The following is a 25,933-nucleotide window of genomic DNA, read 5'->3' on the forward strand; positions in this document are numbered from 1 at the left end:
CCGAAAAACAAAACCCAACTAGCCTGTATCTTAAGCTATTTCCTCTCAATTACCCCATCCTCCCCAGCTTAGGCAATCACTAATCTACTTTCTGTTTCTATAGATTTGCCTATTCTGGACATTTCATATAAATGAAATTATACAATGTGTGATCTCATGTGTTTAGCTTTTTTCATTTAGTATAGTGTTTTCAAGGTTAATCCATATTGTTTCAGGTATCAGTACTTCATTCCTTTTTATCGACCAATAATATTCCATTGTATGAATATACCATACTTTTTTATCTAGTCTTCAGTTGATGGATATTTGGATTGTTTTGACCTTTTGGTTATTGTGAATAGTGTGGCTATGACTTATTTTCAGTTATTTTGTATGTATACCTAGGAATGTAATTGTTGGGTCATATGGTAATTCTGTGTTGAACTCAATGAGGAACTGCCAAACTGTATCTCATAGTGGTGGCACTATTTTACATTCCTAACAGCACTGTATGAGGGTTTCCAATTTTCTACACCCTTGCCAACCCTACTATTTTTTTTTTTTTATTACGGCTGTTCTAGTGGGTGTGAAGTGATATCTCACTGTGCTTTAGATTTGCATTTTTCTGATGACTAATGATGAGCATCTTTCATGTGCTTATTTGCCCACTTGAATACTTTTTTGAAGGAATGTCTATCAGATCCTCTGCCCATTAAAAAATTTAGTTGTTGAGCTTTTCATTATTGAGTTGTAAGAGTTCTTCATATTTTTAGATACAAGTCCTTGATCAGATATGTAATTTGCAAATATTTCCATCTATTATGTGAGTTGTCTTTTCATTTTCTTGTTGATATCATTTTGAGGCACAAAAGTTTTTAATTTTGATGAAGTCCAACTTGTTTTTTTTGCTTTATTGCTTATGCTTTTGGTGTCCTGAGAGACCATTGCCAGATATGAGGTTATAGAGATTTAATATTTTCTTTTCAGAACCTTAAAGTTTTAGCTCTTAGGTTATTGATTCCTTCTGAGTTAATTTTTGTTGTTAGTGTGTGTTAGGGGTCTAACTTCATTGTTTTATATGTAGATATCCAGTTTTCCTGGCACCATTTGTTAAAAAGACTAATCTTTCTCCACCTAATTATCTTGGCATCCTTGTCAAAAATCAAATGACTATAAATGCAAGTGTTTTTTTCTGAAGTCTCAGTTTTATTCCATTGATCTACATGTCTGTCATTATGCCAATACCATATTATTTTGGTTGTTGTTGCTCTGTAGTGCATTTTGAAATTAGGAAGTGTGACTCCTCCAACTTTTCCCTCTTTTTCAAGATTGTTTTGACTATTTTGGGTTCTTTGCAATTCCTTGTAAATTTTAGAATCAGCTTGTCCGTGTCCACTTATAAGCCAGCTGGAATTCTTACGGAAATTGTCTTGAACTTATAAATCAATTTGGGGAGTATTACCATTTTAAAATTAAGTCTTCCAACCCGCAAACATGGGATATCTTTTTATTTATTTAGATCTTTAATTTCTTTCAACATTTTTGTGGTTTTCAGAATATGTTTTGTATTTCTTTTGTTAAATTTATTTCTAAGCATTTTATTCTCCTTGATGGTGTTGTAAATAGAATTGTTTTCCTAATTTCATTTTTATACTGTTCATTGCAAGGATATGGAAACATGTATGATTTTGGTATATTGATCCTTGTATCATGGAACCTTGCTAAACTTGTATATTAGTTCTAATAGTTTTTGTGTGGATTCCTATGATTTTCTATATATAAATCATGTCATCTAATACACATAGTTTTATTTCTTCCTTTTCAATCTGGAGGCCTTTTATTTTATTTTCTTGCCTAGTTTCCCTGGCTAGAACCTCTAGTACTATGTTGAATGGAAGTGTCAAGAGTTGGATATCCTTGTCTTCTAAGAATTGAGTGGCCAACTTATTCTGGTTTTTCTAAGATTTGCCAAGTTTTAATACTGCATACCAGGAACCCTCTCAGTCACAAACAAGGACAGTTGGTCACTCTATCAAGGAAGCCTACTCTGATCACCCCAGACCTATGATATTATAGATACTCAATACCTATTTCCTATACTATTGTTTCTTAAGAGATGAATTTGGAGAGGCAAACAGGAACCAGATCACCAGGGCCTTGCAGATTATGGCAAAGAGTTTGGAATTTATTCAGAGAATTAGAGGGGCATTGTCCTAAAGCTTCAGCAATGTTATATGACTGCTACACTACAAATATCCCATCCCCTAAAGAAGAGTTGGATACCCTTTTCTTTTCCCTGGTTTTATGGGGAAAGCATTAGTCTCTTACCCTTAAGTATGATATTAGCTTTGAGTTTTTCATAGATGCCCTTTATCAAGTTGAGGAATCTCCTTTCTAATCCTAGTCTATTGAGTGCTTTGTCATGAAAGGGTGTTGTATTTTGTCAAATTATTTTTCTGGATCTATTGAGATGATCATGTTGCTTTTGTTTTATATTCCATTAATATAGTTTGATATACGATTTTTTGGATGTTAAAATAATCTTGTATTCCTGGGACAAATCCCACTTAGTCATGATGTATAATACTTTTATTTGTTGCTGGATTTGGTTTGCTAGTATTTTGTGGAGGATTTTTGCACCTGTATTTTTAAGAGATACCACATTATAATTTTCTTGTGATATCTTTGTTTGGTATCAGAGAAATACGGTTTTATAGAATGAGTTGGTAACTGTTTTTATATCTTCTATTTCTTGGGTTTCTTTATGACAAACTGGTATTAATTCTTCTTTAGAAGTTTGGTAGAATTCCCCAGCAAAACCATCTCAGCCTAGACTATTCTTCATGGGTAGTTTGTTTATATATATATATATATATATATAACATTTATTTTTTTTATTGGAGTTCAATTTGCCAATGTATAGCATAACACCCAGTGCTCATCCCATCAAGTGCCCCCCTCAGTGCCCGTCACCCAGTCACTCCCACCCCCCACCCACCTCCCTTTCCACCACCCTTTGTTCATTTCCCAGAGTAAGGAGTCTCTCATGTTCTGTCTCCCTTTCTGATATTTCCCACTCATTTTTTCTCCTTTCCCCTTTATTCCGTTTCACTATTTTTTATGTTCTCATGGGTAGTTTTTATATTAATTCAATGTTTTTAGTTATTATAGGTCTACTCAGATTTTCTGTTTTCTTTTTTTTTTTTTCTGTTTTCTTTTTAAGTCAGTTTGTGTCTTCTCAGGAATTTGTCCATTTCGTCTAAGTTATCTGATTAATTGGCATGCAGTTGTTTTGAACTGTTCTTTGTTTTACATGTTTTCATTGCCTATTAATTAATCAAATCTTCACATCAACCGTATGAAGGAGGTAATATCCCCATTGTATAGGTGAAAAAAGTGAAGCACAGATAACTTGCTCAAGGTTACCCAGCCAGTAAGTGGAGGAGCCAGGATTTGAATCCAAGCAGTCCAGCTCCAGAAGGCATACTCTTTATCATAACTAGGTTATCTGAAGACAACCTTTAAAAGTTCTCATCGGGAGGGACCTGGAATCTATCTGGCTATGTGGAATCTCTCCAGGTACTTCTTTTTCTTAAACAATACAGTGGTTTTTAAATTATATTCATTGAGTTGCACAGCCATCACCACTATCTAATTTTAGAACTTTTTAACACGCCCCCAAATTTTATTTTTTTTATTTATTTTTATTTTTTTAAAGATTTTATTTATTTATTCATGAGAATACACAGAGAGGAGAGAGAGAGAGGCAGAGACACAGGCAGAGGGAGAAGCAGGCTTCATTCAGGGAGCCCGACGAGGGACTCAATCCTGGGTCTCCAGGATCACTCCCTGGGCTGCAGGCAGCGCTAAACTGCTGAGCCAACGGGGCTGCCCACGCCCCCAAAATTGAACCCATTAGTAGCCCCTTTTCATTTCCCAGTCCCCCATTCTATACCCCCCTTCCCTGCCCCTTTCTAGCTATAGGCAACCACCAATATGCTTTTTTTCATGGATATTTCTCTATGGGTATGCCTATTCTGGACATATCTTATAAATGCAATCATATGATATCTAGTTTGGACGCACCTACTCTTATTCAAACTGATGATTGTATTTGCCTTCAGTTCTCATTCTGATTTCTAGTCTTCCAGTGATTTGGTCATACTAGGTTAGTCACTAATTGAATATGAAATCCTGTTCAAAACAAAAGCTTTGAATCTGACATATGTTAAACAAATGTCTATTTTGGTCTTTTTATTCTCTTCACTGCAAAGTATCTCATGAATAGCTTAGGTTGAAGGGGATGTGGTTAGATACCACCAACATTAAGTACCAGCCCACCGTTCTTTTCTAAGACTTCATAAGCCTCTCATAAGCTTCTCTCTTATAATTCTCTCATAAGCCTTCAAGCAGTATTAATTTCAGCCTGCATTTTACCAGATGCCTGGTGGTTATAGACAAAGAAAAATGCAGCTAGTGAGGGAGACTTATATAATAGCAGATAACTCATACTCGTACAATGTGGTATTATAATAAAGACTTTGTATATAAATGAAATAATTCATATATAAGAAAGCCTAACATGGATTTCAGGAAGAATTTTTCAGAAAAGTGTGAGAACCTAGCTAGCCTAGGCCACAGAAATTATACAGTGTACTACTTATTTGATTCACTATGGTACCCATGATTTTTTTTACCCTTTAATCTGTCTCTTGAGGTTGAAGCCCTTTCCTCTTTTATACTTTTGGTAAATACAGCAACAAAGTGAGATGGTTGTTGAGGATTCTAGGAACTATGTTCTTCTTACCCAGACATTGTTTCTTTTACAGTTATAAGCTGGAATCCTCACCAGGAGTAGTCTCTACTACCTTGGTACCAAATATTACAGAGAAACCACTCATTCTGGAGAGATCTACCACCTCCGGAACAATCACTACTGAGGAGGCATCATTTTTCAGAAAGCCATTAATTTTAAAAGAGGAATCCACTACTGAGGACACAGGCCTTATCAAGAGGTCATTGTTTTTAAAGAAGTTCACAAATAAGGGAGAGATATCCCTCATGGAGAAACCAACATCTGTACAGGAGGAGGCTGACAGCAATGATGAGTTTGTTGTAAAGCTGATCACTTTTGGGAAGAAGCATAAAACTGAGGAGGTAGCCATCACCAAAGGAACATTATCCTTAAAGAAGATGTGCACATATCAGGAGGACTTGGCTTTGCAAGACATCACTGTTGAAGAGAATTCCTTCTTTATGGAACCAACAAACTTCAGAAAGAAGCCTAAAACAGACGATGTAACCCCCACCAAGAAGATGTTATCTTTAAAGAAGAAGAAGTATATCACTCTGGGGAAGGTGTCCCGTATGAAGAAACCACTAGTATTGCAGAAGACCAACTCTGAAGATGAGTCCCCCCTCATTAAGGAGCCACTGGCTTTCAAGAAGAAACCTACCAAGAAGGAGACAACCTTCACCTTGAGGCCATTATCTTTAAAGAAGTATACTACTCAGGGGAAGATGGCTCACTTGAAAAAGCCATTAGAATCCCAGAACACCTCTGGAGAGAAGGCACTCATTAAGGAGCCATTGTCTTTTAAAAAGAAGCCTATCACTAAGGAGGAGTCTCTCTTCCAGGAGTTTTCTGCATCGCAAGAGAAGCACACCACTGATAGGGAGGTGGTCCTCTTGAAGAAGCCACAGGTACTGCAGGAGGAGAAAGACAGTAAGGATAAATTTCTTATGGAGCCAATGTTCCTTAGGAAGAAATGTACTACCAAGGAGACAAACCCCACCAAGAAGCCATTACCTATAAAGAAGAAGTGTACCATTCAGGGGAAGATGTACTACTTGAAGAAGCCACTAGTATTGCAAAAGACCACCCCTGGAGAGGAGTCATTTGTTAAGGAGCCACTGTCCTTTAAGAAGAACACCACTGAGCTGTCCATGTTGCAAGAGAAGTACACCACTCAGGAGGAGGTGTCTGTCTTGAAGAAGGCCTTGACCTTGCAGAAGACACTTACTGAGGAGGAGTCACATTTAAAGGAGCCTTTGGCTTTTAAGAAGAAACATACCACTGAGGAGGCAACCCCCACCAAGAAACTATCCTCTCTGAAGAGGAAAAGGTTTACTGCTCAGGGTAAGAGGTCCTGCTTGATGAAGCCACTAGTATTGCAGACCTCCTCTGGAGAGAAGACACACATTAAGGAGCCATTGTCCTTTAAAAAGAGGTCCGCCATTGAGGAGTCTTTCTTTAAGGAATCACCTGTGTTGCAAGAGAAACATACCATGCAGGGGGAGGTGGCCCTTTTGGAGAAGCCAGGGGCATTGCAGGAGAATGTCAGTAGTGAAGATGAATTTCTTATGGAACCAATTTCCTTTAGGAAGACACATACCACAAATGAGGTGGTCTCTACCAAGGAGCCTTTATCTTTAAAGAAGAAGAAGTGTACCACTCAAATAACGATGTCCATCTGCCAAGAACTGTTGGACTTGCAGAATATAATTAGCAAAGATAAGGCTTCCTTCTTTATGGAGCCAGTGTCACTTAGGGAGAAGTCTTTAGCTGAGGAGGTAATCCTTACCAAGACACCATTATCTTTAAAGAAAAAGGAAATCACTCAGGGGAAGATATTCCTCTTAAAAAAGCCACTGGTCTCAGAGAAGACCACCTCTGAAGAAGAGTCACTCTTTAAGAAGCTATTGCCCTTTAATAAAAAGTCTACAACTGAAGGGGAGTTCCTCTTCCAGGATCCATCAGTACTGCAAGAGAAGCATACCACTCCACAGGAGGTATCCCTCTCAACTAAGCCATTGACCTTGCCAGAAAAGACCACCACTGAAGAAGAGCCCTATATTAAGGAACCATTGACCTTAGAGGAGAGGCCTACTACTAAGGAGGAATTCCTTTCTCAGGAGCCATTTTCATTGCATGCTAAACCTACCAACGAAGATGAATCCCTCTTCTGGAAGGCTTTGGGCTTGCAAAAGACTCAAACCAAGGAGGACTCCTTGAAGAAGCTATTGACTTTGCAGGAGAAAAACACTACTGATGAGGAATCCCTTTTAAATAAACCATCAATTCTGAAGGAGGAGCTCTCCACTAAAGTGGCAACAAGCATTGAGAAGGAATTATCTTTAAAGAAGAAACCCACTGCTCAGGGGGAGGTATTCCTCTTGAAGAAGCAGTTGGCCTTGCAAGAGAACATTACCAATGAAGAATCCCTTATTAAACAGCCACTGGCTTTTCTGAAGCCCAGCATTGAGGAGGCCATCCTAAGGGAGTCCTTGGCCTTGCAGGAGAAGCCCAGAAGTGAGGAGGAGACCCTTTTCAAGGAGCCATTGTCCTTTCAGGAGAAACCTACCCTCAATGAAGCATTCCATTTCAAGGAGATAATTTCCTTGAATGAGAAACACAGCACTGGGAAGGAGTTGTCTTTGAAGGAGCCATTGGCCTTGCAAGAGAATCCCACCCAAAAGGAAGATACCTCTCTTGAAGATTCCTTGATCCTCCAAGTTGAAACCAGCTCACGTGTGCCCAGCACTCCTCCTGAATCCAGAGCAGGCATGTCCAGTGTGGGCAAGTTGAGTACCACAAGCAAGTCCAGTGTTTGTGAATCCAGTTCCAATAAACCTTCCTCATCTTGGGGCGAGAGCTCACAGAAGGAGGTATTCTGTTCTCTCTTCTTAAATTAAATGACGTGTTCTTTGTTGTCCTATAGGTGGCTGCTGGCAAAGAGATTTTTTTCCTGCCTCCCTAAGCAATTGATCTGTATATAGTAAGCTATACTAAATCAAGTTGGCATTGTGGTATCTCTTGACTTTCCATTTGGCATAGAAATGTACTCAATTAGCAAGTATTTATTTCAGAAATACCCACAAGGATCTGGAATATTTGTGTGTGTGTGTGTGTGTGTGTGTGTGTGTACATGTCAGGAAATTGCCTTTCTTATTAATTGCAGTCTGCATTACAGTGGACTCCAGTCAAAGATGGGTAATGTCCACAGAGGCATCTCCCACAGAAGATGGTATTTAATTGTAAATTGGAAGGATGAAGGAATGAGATTTGGCAAGAAGGAGGAGAAATACCCCTGTTGTAGGCAAAATAAACTGGGTAAAGGTGTAGAAGAGAGGAAAAGGCTACCAAGAAGATTAATTGGGTTAGATCAAAGCATTGGAACAAAACAAGTGACATAAGAAGATATGTAACATAAGTTGAAATAGTAAAATAAGAGTATTTTTCCTGAAGAGTCTTGAGCTTACCTGTAAAAATGGTGCCTAGTTCCTAGGGCAGAGCAGGCATGTACAAGAAGGACTAAACATTTCTTAGCCACTTTAGCAGTATGAGGATTGAAGGACCAAGGGGTACTGTGTTGTGGCCCAGGATATATGTCGCTTGAGGAACCTTAGCAGAAGATGACAGTGGGAAGAAAGGAGTGCATGCTTTATGTGTGTGTGCTAAGCCTTCCTTAGAATCTTTATCCTCCTAATTATCTTTTTGGTGATTTCCAAGCAGATGACCCCATTGGAGGATATTGACAGGAACCACGGTGATCCATTTTTCAACTCAATATATGCCAAGGATATCTTCAGTTACATGAAGGAGAGAGAGGTATGTAGGTGGCTGTTGGAGGGGGAGGATTTCTAGGTTTCATATTCTCATCATTCCATCCTTCAAATGCAAGTTGAAAGGGGAGGTAATAATGACGATTAAAATAATAACAGCAACAACTGACATCTACTGGTAGCTTAGTGTAAGTTAGACATTGGGGGCTAAGGGGTTTATAACATTATCTTCTCCCCATAATTTCATGATGGTATTATTATCTCCTTTTTATAGATTGGAGAAACTGCTAAGAGTCACACAGCTAGTATACAGTAGAGCTGGGATATGGTCTAAAAGTCTGAGTACCTTGAAGCCTGCACTCTAATTGTTGAGGAGACAGTGTCTAGTAGTCTCTGAGTGGCTGCTGTCAGAAATCTTTTGCCCTTTCTATGCAAGTATCTGGCATCATATGTAAAATCACTCTCCAACCTGGTGAAATTTTCTTCCTCCTTTGAGATCTGCCGGTCTCCTTGACCACTAAAATTCATTGACTCCAAGTTTTCTTCTCTCTCTCTCCGGAACAGATGGGACCAAGATTATCTACCAACTAAAATTTTAGCAAGCCATGCATAAGAGGGAGGATGAAAATTTTGTCTTTTCTCTAGAGGCATCATGTTTGGTTAACTGATTCCAGATTCTTTACTTTTTCTAGTACAGCCTGGAGGATGTAAGAAATAACTTTGTTATACTACACATATGGGCCTTAGCTCAGCAGTGTCAGTTTCACTTGGGATCTTGTTAGAAATGCAGAAACCTAGCCCCACCTGGCCTTCTAAATTAGAAAGTGAGTTTTAAAGATCCCCAGGTGCCATGTGTTAAAGTTTGAGAAGCACTGCTCTACATAGCATGGCATTGTGCCTTAGATTAAATTGCAAAGAAGGGGCAGAACCTGTTTGGTATTCATCCAGAGTTTTATATGTGCATTCCTGCCCATATTTCCATTTTCTCCCTGGACTCCTCGATAGCCAACCTGATGCTTGAATATGCTGTGCAACCATTTCCTAAGGATAACTAGAACTTGTCTGGAAAAGGATATTCTGATCTGCCCCTATCTGATACCAGCTGAAAATAATGAATTAGAACTGAAGAAGTTAATTATGTTGTTACAGTTTCTTTTTCTGAGATTAGTTGCAAGTACTTTTTTCATAAGTTACCATTTTTGAACTATAAGAAGAGTTTATGGATTAATATTTCGTTTTTATTGCTTCCAGGAAAAGTTCATACTTAAAGAATACATGAATAAGCAGACTGACATCAGTAGTTGCATGAGGGCCATTCTTGTGGACTGGTTGGTAGAGGTGCAGGTAAGCCTGGCAACTGCTGCTTTAAGGGGCTGCTCTTCTCTTTATTGATTATTCATTCAGTATCACCAGATGCCAAGCATGGTAAAAATTTTCCGGATCTACAGAGCTGACCCATGGTTCCTGCCTTCAGGGAGCTTGTGATCTAGGGGACAGGATAAGACATGCAGAAAGATAAGTAAAATTAAAAAAAGAATATATTAGGTACTATAAGAATGTTATACATAAGATACTATGAAAACTCAGTGGAAGGAGAGAATATTTGTAGAAAAGGCAATGATGGTATGGTAGTTTAATCATTCTCAGAATTTTGTAAAAGTCTATCTAGTGATTTGAATAGAGGTCAGTGACAAAGTCTTTCAAGCTGTGGGTGAGACTGGGTAATAGGAAGGGCAGTGTGGCAGACATGGCAGAACCAGACATGGCAGGAGCTATTTATTCAGGGTTGGATGTTGAGAGAATACTGCTGTGAAAACTTAATTATCAGTTTACACAAAGGAAGGATAGTCCAGAATAGTCCCTGGCACATAGTGGAGTGCCAATAAATATTTGTTGATGAATGGCATTGAATGGCTTGCTATGGAGTTTGTAAGAAAATATAAGGCATAGGCTATGTCCAGAAGAGTCTTAACAATATAATTGGAAAGAAAAGGTAATATAGTTTAATATCCTTTATTGAGTGTCAGAGAGTGGTTCAGAGTCACTTCGAAGTAACAGACTAGGAAAATATGGTAGACATGATATATTTGGATATCAGCAAAACATGAAAATGCTTCTCATCTTATAGAAATAATGAAGAATAATAAATTAGGTAATAGGATTGCCATGGACTTTGTTCTTTTTTTTTCAAAAAATATTTTATTTATTTATTCATGAGAGACACACAGAGAGAGGCAGAGACATAGGCAGAGGGAGAAGCAGCCTCCCTGTTGGGAGGCTGACGTGGGACTCCATCCCAGGACCCTGGGATCGCGACCTGAGCCAAAAGCAGATGCTCAACCACTGAGCCACCCAGGTGCCCACCATGGACATTGTTCTAATCAACATTTTTATTAGTGATATAGATGAGAACAGAAAACATACCCTCATCAAATATTGCATGGCATGAGACTTGGAATAGGGTTCAAAATAAATGGATATCAGATAAAATACCTCTATTAGCTGGAATGATGAACTGAATCTTTTTTAAAAAAAACTTTATTGTTATTTTTATTGCACATTCACATTTGTTATAGCAAAGTCATAGATAATTACCTGTGATCCTGCAACTCATGATTATTAATATTTGTGCGTGTATATTATCCCTCCTTTTAAAGTGATGAGCATCTACTTTAGGGGTGCACCTTTAGTGCATGGATCATAAAATCACAAATGCCCAGGTCCCATCCCATACTATCAAATCAGAATTGTGGGAGTGTGTCCCAGGCACATACATATATATTTTTTGTTATTTTAAAACATTTCTTATTACTTTATTTTATTCATCATGGTAAGTATGCTCTTTAATCCCCTTCACCTATTTTACCTATCCCCTACCCACTGCCCCTCTGGTAACCATCAGTTTATTTTCTATAGTTAAGAGTCTGTTTCTTGACTTATCTTTCTCTTTTTTTTCTTTACTTCTTTGTTTTGTTTCTTAAATTCCAAATATGAGTAAGATCATCTGATATTTGTCTTTCTCTCATGGACTGACTACGCTTAGCATAATACACTCTAGCTCTATTCATGTTATTACAAATGGCAAGATTTCATTCTTTTTTATGGCTGAATAATACCCCATTATGTATATGTACCACATCTTCTTTATCCGTTCATCTATTGATAGACAGTTGGGCTGGTTCCATAGTTTGGCTATTGTAAATAATGCTGCAATAAATATAGGGGTGCATGTATCCCTTTGAATTAATGTTTTTGTATTTTTTGGGTAAAGGGGCATGTATATTTTATAAGGCTCCATAAGTGATGTTAATGTATACCTTTTGATAGAGAATAACATTTCTAGAAAATATGTATACTGTTTTTATAACTCTAATTTTTATATTTTTGAACAGTAAAGTGGACCTTTGGATATATAGTTCTATGAAATTTTAACATTTAATTTTTAAAAGATTTTATTTATTTGAGAGAAAGAGAGCGAGCACAAGCACTCATGAGCAGGGGAAGGACAGAGGAAGATGCACACTACCTGCTGGGGCTCGATCCCAGGACTTCGGGCCCATGATCTGAGCCAAAGGCAGACACTTAACTGACTGAGCCACCCAGGCACCCCAATATTTGTTTTAAAGTAAGATTCACGAGAAGTTGCAAAAAACAACTTAAGGAAGTCTTGTATACCCTTCACCTACTTTCTCCCAATGGTAACATTTTACGTAACTATATTATAGTGTCATAATTAAGGTCCACAGGCCTTATTTAAATTTAATCAGTTTTACATGTTTTTATTTGTTGTGTGTATTTAGTCTGTATAGTTTTATCAAACATAAAAATCTTATAAGCAAAAAAAAAATCTTATAAGCACTGCCACTACAGTTGAGATACAAAACTATTCCATTACCACAGAGATCCCTTATGTTACCCTTTTATGGCAACAGCCGTCTTCCTCCCCTCACCCTCCTGTCCCTGGGAACTCCTAATTTGTTTTTCATGTCTATAACTTTATAATTTCATAAATGTTATATAAAGGGAATCACACAGTACATAACCTTTTGAGATAACTTACCATTCACTATAATTCCCTTGAGATCCACCTATAGTGCATGAGTTCTAGTTGCTCTGTATCCTTGTCAGCACTTGGTATTAGTATTTATTAATTTTAGCCATCTAATAGGTGAGTAGAAGAATCTCACCATAGTTTTAATTTGCATTTCATCAAGGGCTAATAATGTTGAACATCATACTCACTTGTCATCCAAATATCCTCTTTGGTGAAGTGTTTTAAGTCTTGCCCATTTTTTTAAATGGGGTAGTTTATTTTCTTTGTATCAAGTTACTGAGAGTTCTTTACATATTCTATATATAAATCCTGTGTTGGATATGTTATTTACAAATATATCCTACCAATCTGTAGCCTTTTTATTCTCTTATTTGGGTCTTTTACAGAGCAAAAGTTTTTAATTTTGATAAAGTCTGGTTTTTCAGGATTTTCTGTTATGGATTGTGCTCTTTAAGGATTCTTTCCCAAAACCTAGGTCATGAATATTTTCTCATATTTTATCTACAAGTTTTATAGTTTTAATATTAAATCTGTAATCCATTTTGAGTTCATTTTATAAATAGTATGAATTTTTAAGGTCGAATCCATTTTTTTTATTATTTTTTTTGCGTATGGCTTTCTGGTTATTCTAACACCATTTTTGGGAAAATATACTTTTTTCCCCACCAAATTTCTTTTACAGCTTTGCCAAAAATCTACTGACCTTATTTGTGTGGATCTATTTCTATACTTATTTCTATACTTTATTCTGTTTTACTGATCTCTGTGTCTGTCACTTTGCCAATATCACACTGTCTTTATTCCTGTATTTTATAGTAAGTCTTAAAACTGGGTAGTGTGATCCTTCCAACTCTTTTTTCCCCCAAATTGTTAGTTATTCTAGTTCCTTTGCTTTTCTATATAATTTTAGAATCAATTTGTCTATATATACAAAAAAATCCTGTTGAGATTTTGATTGGAATTGAGTTACATCTTGTGCAGAAAAGAGTTAACAGGCCAAATACTGCTATCCTTAGAAAGTCCTGTTTTGCAAAGTTGGTCCTTGTCTGGGCATCTGAGAAGTTGACTGGTAAACAGTTTGCTGTACTGCTATAAAAACCTCCCTCAATGATAACTGTGCCTAAACTCTTTGTATAAACAGTGTGGTTTATTATGAGCACCTGCTTTCCTTTTGTGAGTCTGAAATTTGGGGACATACTAAGCAGAGGGTGTTTAAATGACCAGCCCACAGTAAAATCTTAGGCATTGAGTCATTAATGAGTTTCCCTGGTAGGCAGAACTTTACTTGTATTGTCACATCTCCTTCCTGGAAGAATTAAACGTATCCTGAGCAACTGACTCTATTGGGGTAGGATTCCTGAAAGCTTGTATCTGGTTTTTGGCAAGCTTTGCCCATGTTCTCATTTACTTGATTTTGCTTTCTATCTTTTGTTATATAATAATCATAGCTGCGATTATGACTATATGCGGAGTCCTGTGACTAGGAATCACTGTACCTGGAGGTGGTCTTGGGGATCATCAACACACATCTGTAGGTGAATTTGGAAGGAATTGACATCTTTTCTGTGTTGAATCTTCCATATCAATGAATGTGACATGTCTTTCATTTATTTCGGTTATCTTTGATTTCTGTCTTTTTACCATATAGATCCTGTACATGTTTCATTACATTTATACCAAAAATTTTTTTCTTGGATCCATTGTAAATGATATTTTTTAAAATTTAGTTTTCCATTTGTATACTACTGGTATAAAATATTGGAATTGGTGTGTTGACCTTGCTAAAAATTACTTATTCATACTTAGGAGTTCTTTTTTTTTTTTTTTTTTTGGATTTTTTAAATTGGAGATCAATTTGCCAACATATAGTATAACATCCAGTGCTCATCCCGTCAAGTGCCCCCCTCAGTGCCCGTCACCCAGTCACCCCATCCCCTCACCCACCCACTTCCCCTTCCACTACCCCTTGTTCCTTTCCGAGAGTTAGGCGTCTCTCAAGTCCTGTCACCCTCACTGAATTTCCCACTCATTTTCCCCTTTCCCCTTTATTCCCTTTCACTATTTTTTATATTTCCCAAATGAATGAGACCATATGTTTGTCCTTCTACGATTGACTTATTTCACTCAGCATAATACCCCCCAGTTCCATCCATGTTGAAGCAAGTAGTGGGTATTTGTCATTTTTAATGGCTGAGTAATATTCCATTGCATACATAAACCATATGTTCTTTATCCATTCCTCTTTCTCTTTTTCAAATTTATTTAATCATGAGGGACACAGAGACAGAGAGAGAGGCAGAGGCACAGGCAGAGGGAGAAGAGGGTCCATGCAGGTAGTCCGACGTGGGATTCGACCCCAGGTCTCCAGGATCACACCCTGGGCTGAAGGCAGCACTAAACCACTGAGCCACCGAAGCCGCACTCCATTCCTCTTTCGATGGACACTGAGTCTTTTTCCACAGTTGGCTACTGTGGATATTGCTCCTATAAACATCGGGGTGCAGGTGTCTCGGTTTTTCACTGCATCTGTATCTTTTGGGTAAATACCCAGAAGTGCAACTGCTGGGTCGAAGGGTAGCTCTATTTTTAACTCTTTGAGGAACCTCCATACAGTTTTCCAGAGTGGCTGTACCAGTTCACATTCCCACCAACAGTGCAAGAGGGTTCCCCTTTCTCCACATCCTCTCCAACATTTGTTGTTTCCTGTCATGTTAATTTTCCACATTCTCACTGGTGTGAGGTGGTATCTCATTGTGGTTTTGATTTGTATTGCCCTGATGGCCAGTGATGCGGAGCATTTTCTCGTGTGCTTGTTGGCCATGTGTAGGTCTTCTTTGGTGAAATTTCTGTTCCTGTCTTTTGCCCATTTCATGATTGGATTGTTTGTTTCTTGGGTGTTGAGTTTCATAAGTTCTTTATAGATCTTGGATACTAGCCCTTTTTTTAATTTATTTTTTATTGGTGTTCAATTTACTAACATACAGAATAACCCCCAGTGCCCGTCACCTATTCACTCCCACCCCCCCGCCCTTCTCGCCTTCCACCACCCCTAGTTCGTTTCCCAGAGTTAGCAGTCTTTACGTTCTGTCTCCCTTTCTGATATTTCCCACACATTTCTTCTCCCTTCCCTTATATTCCCTTTCACTATTATTTATATTCCCCAAATGAATGAGAACATATAATGTTTGTCCTTCACCGACTGGCTTACTTCACTCAGCATAATACCCTCCAGTTCCATCCATGTTGAAGCAAATGGTGGGTATTTGTCATTTCTAATAGCTGTCCCGGATACTAGCCCTTTATCTGATATGTCATTTGCAAATATCTTCTCCCATTCTGTAGGTTGTCTTTTAGTTTTGTTGACTGTATCCTTTGCTGTGCAAAAGCTTCTTATCTTGATGAAGTCCCAATAGTTCATTTTTGCTTTTGTTTCCCTTGCCTTCATAGCTGTATCTAGCAAGAAGTTGCCTGTCACAAGTTCAAAAAGGGTGTTGCCTGTGTTCCTCTCTAGGATTTTGATTGATTCTTGTCTCACATTTAGATCTTTTATCCATTTTGAGTTTATCTTTGTGTATGGTGTAAGAGAATGGTCTAGTAGGGATTTACCCCAAAGATACAGATGCAATGAAAAGCTGAGACACCTGCACCCCAATGTTTATAGCAGCAATGTCCACAATAGCCAAACTGTGAAAGGAGCCTCGGTGTCCATTAAAAGATGAATGGATAAAGAAGTTGTGGTATAAATGTATATGCAGTGGAATATTACTCAGCCGTTAGAAACAACGAATACCCACCATTTGCTTTGACATGGATGGAACTGGAGGCTATTATGCTGAGTAAAGCAAGTCAGTCAGAGAAGGACAATCATTATATGGTTTCACTCATACAGGGAATATAAAAAATAGTGAAAGGGATTATAGGGGAAAGGAGAGAAAATGAGTGGGAAAAATCAGAGAGGGTGATAAAACATGGGAGACTTCTAACTCTGGGAAATGAACAAGGGGTAGTGGAAGGGGAGGTGGGTGGGGGGATGGGGTGACTGGGTGATGGGCACTGAGGGGGCACTTGATGGGATGAGCACTGGGTGTTATATGTTGGCAAATCTAACTCCAATAAAAATACATATAAAAAAAAACAAAAAAAATATGGGTTTTACAAAAGTCAGGATAGTAAATTACCTCTGGGCGTAGGAAATGGGATTATAATCAAGGAAGGTTACATGGAAGTATTTTTATGGTTTTAGCCATGTGTAATTTATTGACTTGAGTGATGGTTATATGCATTTCACCTCATAAATATTCATTGAATTGTACAAGTAAGTTTTATGCAGTTTTCTCCATATATGACATATATCATAATGGAAAAAATATATTTTCAAAATATACATTTTACTCCTTTGCTAAAAATAAATAAATAAAATTTGTTCTTAGAAGTAACCCTATTGTGAACATGCATATGCTTCCATAGTTCATAATTGTAGTTTTTTTTCTGTAATAAGGAATATAAGTATTAGATTAAAGCAATGTACATTGAGAATGTTTGTACATATAGGCACTGTCCTTCTGAAATGCCCATTGTACTTATACTGAATAAAATTGATTATTTCATCATCTTACCAAAAGAGAGTGTTATTTTTTTGCCATCTGATAAATGAAAAATTTTAATATGTTTTCTTTAAGTTGATGTATAGTAGCATTGGCATTTTGAGTAGTCAAGCCCATCAGTTTTTTTCTTTATGGTTTTAAGATTTGTTTCTTGCTTAGAAAAGTCTTATCCAGTCATAATTATATCAGTATTTCTCTGAAATTTTTTCTAGAACATTTATAGTTTCATGTTTATGTTTATTTTTTTAATATTTTATTTGAGAGAGAGAGAGAGAGAGAGAGGGAGAACAAACAAGCATAGGGAGTTGACAGAGGGAGAGGGAGAAGCTGAGCAGGGAACCTGATGCGGGTCTTGATCCCACAACCCCGGGATCATGACCTGAGTCGAAGGCAGATGCTTGCCTGAGCCACCCAGGCACCCCTCATGTTCACATTTAAATCTTTGTCTGGAATTTATTTTGATATTGGCGTCAGCATCTATACACCTTCCCCCAATGATTATCCAGTTATTCTAATACCAATTATTGGCTTTCATTAATAACATCTACTGGTTTGAAATGACATATTTTAATTATTATTATTATTTTAAAGATTTTATTTATTTATTCATGAGAGACACAGAGAGGCAGAGGGAGAAGGAGAAGCAGGCTCCATGGAGGGAGCCCTGTGTGGGACTCTATCCTGGGATCGCAGGATTACGACCCCAGTCGAAGGCAGATGCTCAACTGCTGAGCCACCCAGGCGTCCTGACGTATTTTTTATTATTGAAGTATAGTTGACATACATACATAATGTTATATTAATTTCAGATGTACAGCATAGTGATTCAGTGATTCTGTATATTACTCCATGTTCACGATAAGTGTAGTTACCATCTGTTATCATACAGCATTATTACAATATTATTGACTCTATATTCTCTATGCTGTACTTCTCATCTCTGTGACTTGTTTTATAACTGGAATTTTGTCCCTCTTAATCTTTAATCACATATACTTTGTTTATGGTATTTCCAATTATATTCTTTAGTACGTTTGTGCTACTGTTAGTAGTATGCTGTTTTTATGATTATGGCTTTGTAACACATTTATTGCCTCTTATTTTACAAAATACTCATGGTTGCTCTAACACATTAATTCTTCCAGATGAGCTGTAGAATAGTTTTGTTAACTTTTCAATAATAGCATGTTGGGATTAATTCAGGGAGAATTCACAGATTTCACAATATCAAACTTTCCACACCAATTATATTGTATCTGTTCAGTTACAAGGTCTTCTTTTACAATTTTAAATTTTAAAATATTCTCTTCATATTGGTCTTACTGAATTGAAAGGTTTTTCTTGGGTATTGAGGAATTTTTTAATGTTATTTTTAAAAATTTTTTTATTTATTTATGATAGTCACAGAGAGAGAGAGAGAGAGAGGCAGAGACACAGGGAGGCAGAGACACAGGCAGAGGGAGAAGCAGGCTCGATGCACCGGGAGCCCGACGTGGGATTCGATCCCGGGTTTCCAGGATCGCGCCCTGGGCCAAAAGCAGGCACCAAACCGCTGCGCCACCCAGGGATCCCTTTTTTTTAATGTTATGAATGTTAATCATTTTTTCTTTAAGTTTAAAATTCATATATTGAGAAAGCAGTATTTTTTCTGTACTTATTTGTATTCATCTGCTTTGCTGAACTTAGTTTATTTAGTTTATTCTTGGACTTGATGTGCTTATACTTTATTTAGAATTTTTACTTCTGTATTCACAAATAAGATTCCTTTGTAAGTTTTGGTCACAGGTGCTGTCTTTATTAAGTTGTAGTACCAGGACTATTCTAGCTGGACATAACTAGATAAATTTTCCCATAGTACTAAGTTTAACACAGGAATTATTTTCCCTGTTGAACTGGCCCATGAACTTATTGATGCATGCTACCATTTATGTGTGTCATTTTTTGATAAGTCTAGTGATGATTATTGGCCTACTAAGGATTTATTGCTATTCTTGAGTCATTTTTGTGATTTATATCTTTTTTAAAATCCATCCATCTTATAGGTTTTTCACAGTTATTATCATAGACTGTATATGTATTCCTTTATAATCCTTTGTAATTATTTTTTCATTTAAAATGTGTGTGATGTGTTAGCTTGCTTTTGTGTATTTACATACATGTGCATGATGTCCCTTGCAAAAACTTCATTCAGTTTTCTGGTCAAAGAACCAGCTCATGGATATATGTATAACTTTTCCTTTTTAAAAAATTTATTGACATCTTTCATATTTGTTACTTCACTTAGTTTATTAAGGCTTGTTTTGTTGTTTTCCCTGGCTTCTTAAAATGCATGCTTAGTCTATTTTCATTATTTTGACTCCATAATAAAAACTTTAAAGGTATACATTTTCTTCTAAGTAACAGTTCTGAATACCTCCCATTAATTTGGTAAGCTAGTGTTATAGCTATCTTGTTTTTTTCCTCAATAATCTGTGATTGCAATTTTTAATTCCTCATTGACCTAGGTTTTGTTTTTCAAGAATAGTGTTTACTATTTTTTTCAAAGGTTTATCCTTTTATTGCTGATATCTAGGTTTACTGTACTGTGTGTTTAGAATCTGAGCTGAATGATGATTTCTGTTTTTCTTAAGTTAATGAGATTTTCTTCATGGCTTCAGATATAATGGGTTTTTATAAATGATTAACCGATGTTTATAGAAAATAGGTATTCTCTATAGAATACAAAGATCATTATATCAATTAATTTTGACCTAATAATTATATAATTTATATGCTAATTTATTTTTCTACTTAACTTATCAAAGTCTGGGATCAGTGTGGTAACCATCTACAATCATTGTTTAGTTAAGTTCTCCTGGCATTTCTTCCTCTCCTCCATTTCACCTTAAATTCTCTACCCTATACAAATTTTTAACTACAAAATTAATACAGATTTATAATGTTTATATATATTCATATATATTTGTGTATATGTATATGAATAAAATCAACCCTTCTTATTCCTCAGAGGTAGTAACTATAAATAATTTAGTGTGTATCCTTCCAGATCCTTTTGTGTATTATCACTTTTAAGTTTTTGACTATCCTTTCTTTAAAAATCTTGAATTTTATGAATAATATATGGATGTACACACATATATGCATATATACACATAAAATACAGCTTTTAAAAGAGTGTGGGTTTTATGATATTTTTGTTATATGAATAGGGTCATGCTGTACACATTGCTCTGTACCTTGCGCTCTCAAGAATGTCTTAGTGACCTTTCAATATAATCATAGGGCAGCCCTGGTGGTGCAGCGGTTTAGCGCCGCCTGCAGCTCAGGGCGTGATCCTGGAGACCCTGGATCGAGTCCCACGTTGGGCTCCCTGCATGGAGCCTGCTCCTCCCTCTGCCTGTGTCTCTGCCTCTCTCTCTCTAGCTGTGTCTCTATGAATAAATAAAATCTTAAAAAAAAAAGTCAATATAATCATAGATCTACTTTATTCTTTTAAAGTATTGCATCATATTCTTTTATATGGATATAGTTCTTTATTTAGTTAATCAACCCCTCTAGTGTACCTGATCTATTAATTAATTGCCTCTCAAGTAAAATGAGACAATTTGCACACTTTTAGTTTATTTCTGCTTCTATCTTTATAGAATAAAAATAATGGATCTAAAAGTGATCCATATTATTATTTAATACATTACCTTCCTACAAATAATCATTTTTGACATTTCTAGATGTAGATATATTTTCCTTAATTTTGTCCAGTGTATTGTGAATCCTTTCAAGTCTGAAGATTCAATCTTTCTTTAGCTCAGAGAAAATTTTTTAAAGATTTTATTTATTTATTCATGAGAGACACAGAGAGCAAAGCAGAGACATAGGCAGAGGGGCAGAGGGAGGAGGCTCCCCGTGGAGAGCCTGACGTGGGACTTGGTCCCAGGACCCCAGGATCATGGCCTGAGCTAAAAGCAGACGCTTAACCACTGAGCCACCCAGGTGCCCCTGAATTTTTTTTTGAAAGATAACTTTTTATTACTTTTATGTACAGAAAATTCAGCAGCATACACTTAGCCCAGTTTGGTAGCCAGTTCTTTAGCCTTTGTCTTTTCCAACTTGGCAGTGTGATCCACTGACTTTGGACCTAGGACATTGCCTGTCCAGTGACAGTGGATCTTAACATGCCTGTCATTGGAATTGGTCCCAAGAGCTTCCACCAGCTTAGCCAGAGCTGCTTTGTATTCTGAGCTAACCTGTGTGAAGGCAGCAGTGCTGCAGGTCTTCCCGTGGACCAGACACCTCAGCCTGGCCTTCCCCTTGATAATGCAGTAGGGAACCTCCATCTTAAGACGCAGGGCAGGCAGGAAGACAACCAGCTCAATGGGATCCACATCATGTGCAATCACTACCAGCTGAGCCTTCCTGTTTTCCATCAAGGTGGTGAACGTATTAATCCCAGCTTGGGGATCCCTGGGTGGCACAGCGGTTTGGTGCCTGCCTTTGGCCCAGGGCACGATCCTGGAGACCCGGGATCGAATCCCGCGTCGGGCTCCCAGTGCATGGAGCCTGCTTCTCCCTCTGCCTGTGTCTCTGCCTCTCTCTCTCTCACTGTGTGCCTATCATAAATAAAAAAAAATAATAATAATAATCCCAGCTTGAAGAACAGGCAGCTTCTTAGTGGGGACATCCTCTTTGCCAGCAGCTTTCTTCTCAGCCTGGGCCAACAATCTGTTGCTTCTCTTGCTTTGTTTTTCATCTGTATTTGTGAGCCAGTGTAAGCAGTTGAGTAGCCGTTTGGTGGTCCAAGGCCTGGATGAACTGGCAGGAGGCACTTTTAGAAGTTTATAATGAATAGCTCTTTGCTGCTGTAGCTGGAGGTAGTGGGGTCATTTGACAAAGCAAGTGAGGACCCTTTTGGGCTGGGTGTCCTGTCTGATGTCAGAATTCTTGGACCTTTTCTAATATGGAGGATTGACTACCTTCTTGGCTTCCTGCTTCTTCACAACAGCAGGGGCTGGGGCTACCTTCTTCTGCTTAACCTTCTTTCCTTTCAGCTTCTTGGATGACTAGAGGAGAGACTGGCTCAGAGAAATTTTTACCTATTATTTATTATTTCTCTTCGCCTCTTATCTCATTCTAAGTGTGTATGTGTGTGCGTGCACATGTGCATCTCCAGAATCTATTCTTTTGTCTCAGGTTTTCATTCATTATCTTCAACTCTCTCATACCTCTCAGTTCTGGGAGAATTTCTTAAAGCAGCCTTTGGAATCATTGATTTGATTTGTCATAACTTAATGTACTATTCACTTACTCTGTTACATTTTTAATTAAGTAATTGCTTTTCCATCAGAAACCAGTCTTTCTGGATCCTGGTGTGTTCTCTTCATAGATTCAGTGTCCTCTCAGATATTGTTGAGAGTATACTTTTTACAAGTTTATTTCAGTTCTTTGAAGTGAAAAGGTTTCATAAGTAAATACTTGCTCTGGTTTCTCAGAACGTTTCTCCTTGAAAAATTACTTGTTCTTTTTCATATAAATGGGTGATTTTCTCCATTTATTCATCTTTGCAGAAGATGGTCTATTGAGTTTTGGAATTTGAGATAAGTTTTGTCAAGTTTGTCTCCTCCTTTTTTTATATGTATATTTTTTATTGGAGTTTGATTTGCCAACATATAGTATAACACCCAGTGCTCATCCCATCAAGTGCTCCTTTCAGTGCCCGTCACCCAGTCACCCCATTCCCTCTACCCACCTTCCCTTCCACTACCCCTTGTTCATTTCCCAGAGTTAGAAGTCTCTCAGGTTTTGTCACCCTCTCTGATTTTTCCCACTCATTTTCTCTCCTTTCCTCTATAATCCCTTTCACTATCTTTTATATTCCCCATATGAGTGAAACCATATAATGATTGTCCTCTGACTGACTTACTTCACTCAGCATAATAGCCTCCAGTTCCATTCACATCGAAGCAAATGGTGGGTATTTGTCATTTCTAGTGTCTGCTAAGAGTAATATTTATATTTTCCATCATTATTTATTTATTACTTCCCTTTTGTTTCTTCTTACCCATCCCCAGATAAGGAGCATTAGAAAGAGCATTTATGAAGCATTAGAAGGATGTGCTAGCCAAAGGCAGCTGTGAGGGAGAGACCCTTGCTTACAGGGCTGAAAGGTTTCTTGTCTTTGTTGTAGCTGCTTGAATTATCCAGATCACTGCTGCTTTTCTCTAACTGGCACCAAGTTAGGCTCCTCATTTGGAGCCTGAGGCTGAGGGGACAGAAAACCATATCATGTGAAGAATAGTTAGAGGAAGTCTAGTTATTTGGTCTAGAATGGAAATTTATGGGAATCATGGTAACTGTCTTCAGAAGCTAACGGGCTGTCACAAGAACAATTAGACTTGCTCTATGTAGTTCTGAGTGGTAGAATTGTTAGTAGAATACTGTCTTCTATTCAAGGAAGGAGGATTGCTATAACTGACACTGCTGCTGATTGGAATATTTATTGCCTCCAGATTTCAACTGTTCATTCAGATACTATCTACACTTTAGATGTTACCATTTCATAAAATGCGTTAGTTACATGGGTGGCCAAGTGCCTAAGAGAGATACTGGAAAGAGGCTATACAAGCATTGGCTTTGTCATTTATTCACAGAGGTTATCATCCTTGGAGAACTGCTACTTTCCATTCTTATTGTCTTTTTTGGGTAATTATTTGACCTCAATTTCTTGATACTTAAGATGGTAATCATTACCCTTCATCTGCATGAACTCTCTCCATCTCTTTCTTAGGACATTCCTTTGGAAGATGTGATAGGCAGAATAATATGTTCACGTCCTAATTCCTAGAACTTAGAATGTTACTTTACATGGCAAAGGGAAATTAAGATAGAATATGGAAATAAGATTGTAAACAGCTGGGATCCCTGGGTGGCGCAGCGGTTTGGCACCTGCCTTTGGCCCCGGGGCGCGATCCTGGAGATCCGGGATCGAGTCCTGCATCGGGCTCCCGGTGCATGGAGCCTGCTTCTCCCTCTGCCTGTGTCTCTGCCTCTCTCTCTCTCACTGTGTGCCTATCATGAATAAATAAAAAAATTAAAAAAAAAAGATTGTAAACAGCTAAATTTAAGATAGGGTGATTATGGAGATCCCTTGGTGGCTCAGTGGTTTAGCACCTGCCTTTGGCCCAGGGTGTGATCCTGGGGTCCCTAGATCGGGTCTCACATCGGGCTCCCTGCATGGGGCCTCCCTCTGCCTGTGTCTCTGCTTTTCTGTGTGTGTGTGTCTCATGAATAAATAAATAAGATCTTAAAAAAAAAAGATAGGGTGATTATCCTGGATTATCCAAGTGGACCAAATATAATTACAAAGGTTCTTAAATGTGGAAGAGGGAGGCAGAGAGTAATTTCAGTGTGAGAAAGACTCAACTGGCCATTGCTGGCCTTGGGGGATGGAAGGGACCACAAACCAAGGAATGTGGGCAGATTGTGGAAGTTAGAAGGATTTTTCTACTGGAACCTCTAGAAAGAAACACAGCCCTGTGAACACCTCAATTTTTGTTTTTTTAGTCCAGTGAGTCTCATTTTGGACTTTTGACCTTGAGATCTGTGAGATAATGAATATGTATTGTTTTAAGCCACTCTGTATGTGGTAATTTATTACATTGCAATAGGAAACTGATAAGGATGATACTGATAAGGATTTCTGAGAAAATTCAAAGCCATATCTCAGGAACACTAAGAACAGCTTCTTAGTGTTTCTGTTATTCAGAAATTCAATGCATCTGTTGCTGACCTCATGTCTTCAGCCATCTTCTGATAATCATTCACCTATGCAAATATACATCCATTCCTCTGATGCTTCTTACTGACCTACTTTTTGAACATCTAGGCTTCGGTCAATAAGCATAGCCTATATAAAAGGAGGCCCAATGAAGTAAGCAAATTTTACCCGGAAGGTGATTTCAACTCAGTATAAGGAAGAATTTTCCATTAAAACCATTCAAAGACAGATTCAGCTGTATTTGGAGGTTCTATAGCAGGAACTGAACAGTATTTGGGGGAGACATTAAAGAGAAGATTCCTGCATTGGTTGAAGTGTTGGGTTAGTGTAATTTTGTTGCTCTTGAATCTAAGAACCTAAGGGATTGAGAGGAAGATGCATTACTGAGGTTTGGGTAGGACCCTTGTGTGTAATGCAGATTGTGTCTACACAAGGTTTCTAGGCAAGACAAAAGTGGATGATGGAATCTAGCTCATACCATTTGTCAAGCTGTACATTCTGGCCGTGGAGCTGCTCTGCCTTGAGGCAGGGCACCTTTTGCTAATTCATATAAAGGTATAGTTTACTTAATAAAATTTGTGCCTGCAGGGCTGCATTCACCCAAAGAAGTCACTTTTTTCCCTAATATGCACAATAGTGCCATATAGGCCAGAACTAACACTGGGTCTAGAATTACAGGAGGTGGTTTCTTGGAGTTGGCAAAGCCAAGGTAAGGATAGAGAAGAGAAAAAAGGGAAGGAGGATTATACTACTAATGCTTTAATCTCATTCTGGCTTCTCCCTCAGCTCACTTCCAAATGGTGCTATTGGTCCTTTCTCCCAATCCGTATCTTCTAATAGCATATCTATTTGGGAAGAGACACTAGTAAACGAATAATAAACAGGTCTCTGTTTTTTAGAGGTAAATGACATAATCTCTTTGGGGGAGTTCACTGTATAATGTAGTAGCAAATGGGGAGA

The 25,933-nt window shown here is 37.8% G+C and overlaps 1 protein-coding gene across 1 annotated transcript in view; it reads left to right on the forward strand.

The window, feature by feature from the left end:
• Positions 1-25,933, forward strand: part of CCNB3 (cyclin B3) — a 49,020-nt gene that overhangs the window by 13,985 nt on the left and 9,102 nt on the right. The window contains 3 exon segments of the mRNA NM_001005763.1: positions 4,809-7,647; positions 8,495-8,590; positions 9,796-9,888. Of these exon segments, the coding sequence (NP_001005763.1) occupies positions 4,809-7,647; positions 8,495-8,590; positions 9,796-9,888 (3,028 nt within the window).

Source organism: Canis lupus, chromosome X, assembly GCF_011100685.1.
Source record: "Canis lupus familiaris isolate Mischka breed German Shepherd chromosome X, alternate assembly UU_Cfam_GSD_1.0, whole genome shotgun sequence".
NCBI classification, from domain to species: Eukaryota; Metazoa; Chordata; class Mammalia; order Carnivora; family Canidae; genus Canis; species Canis lupus.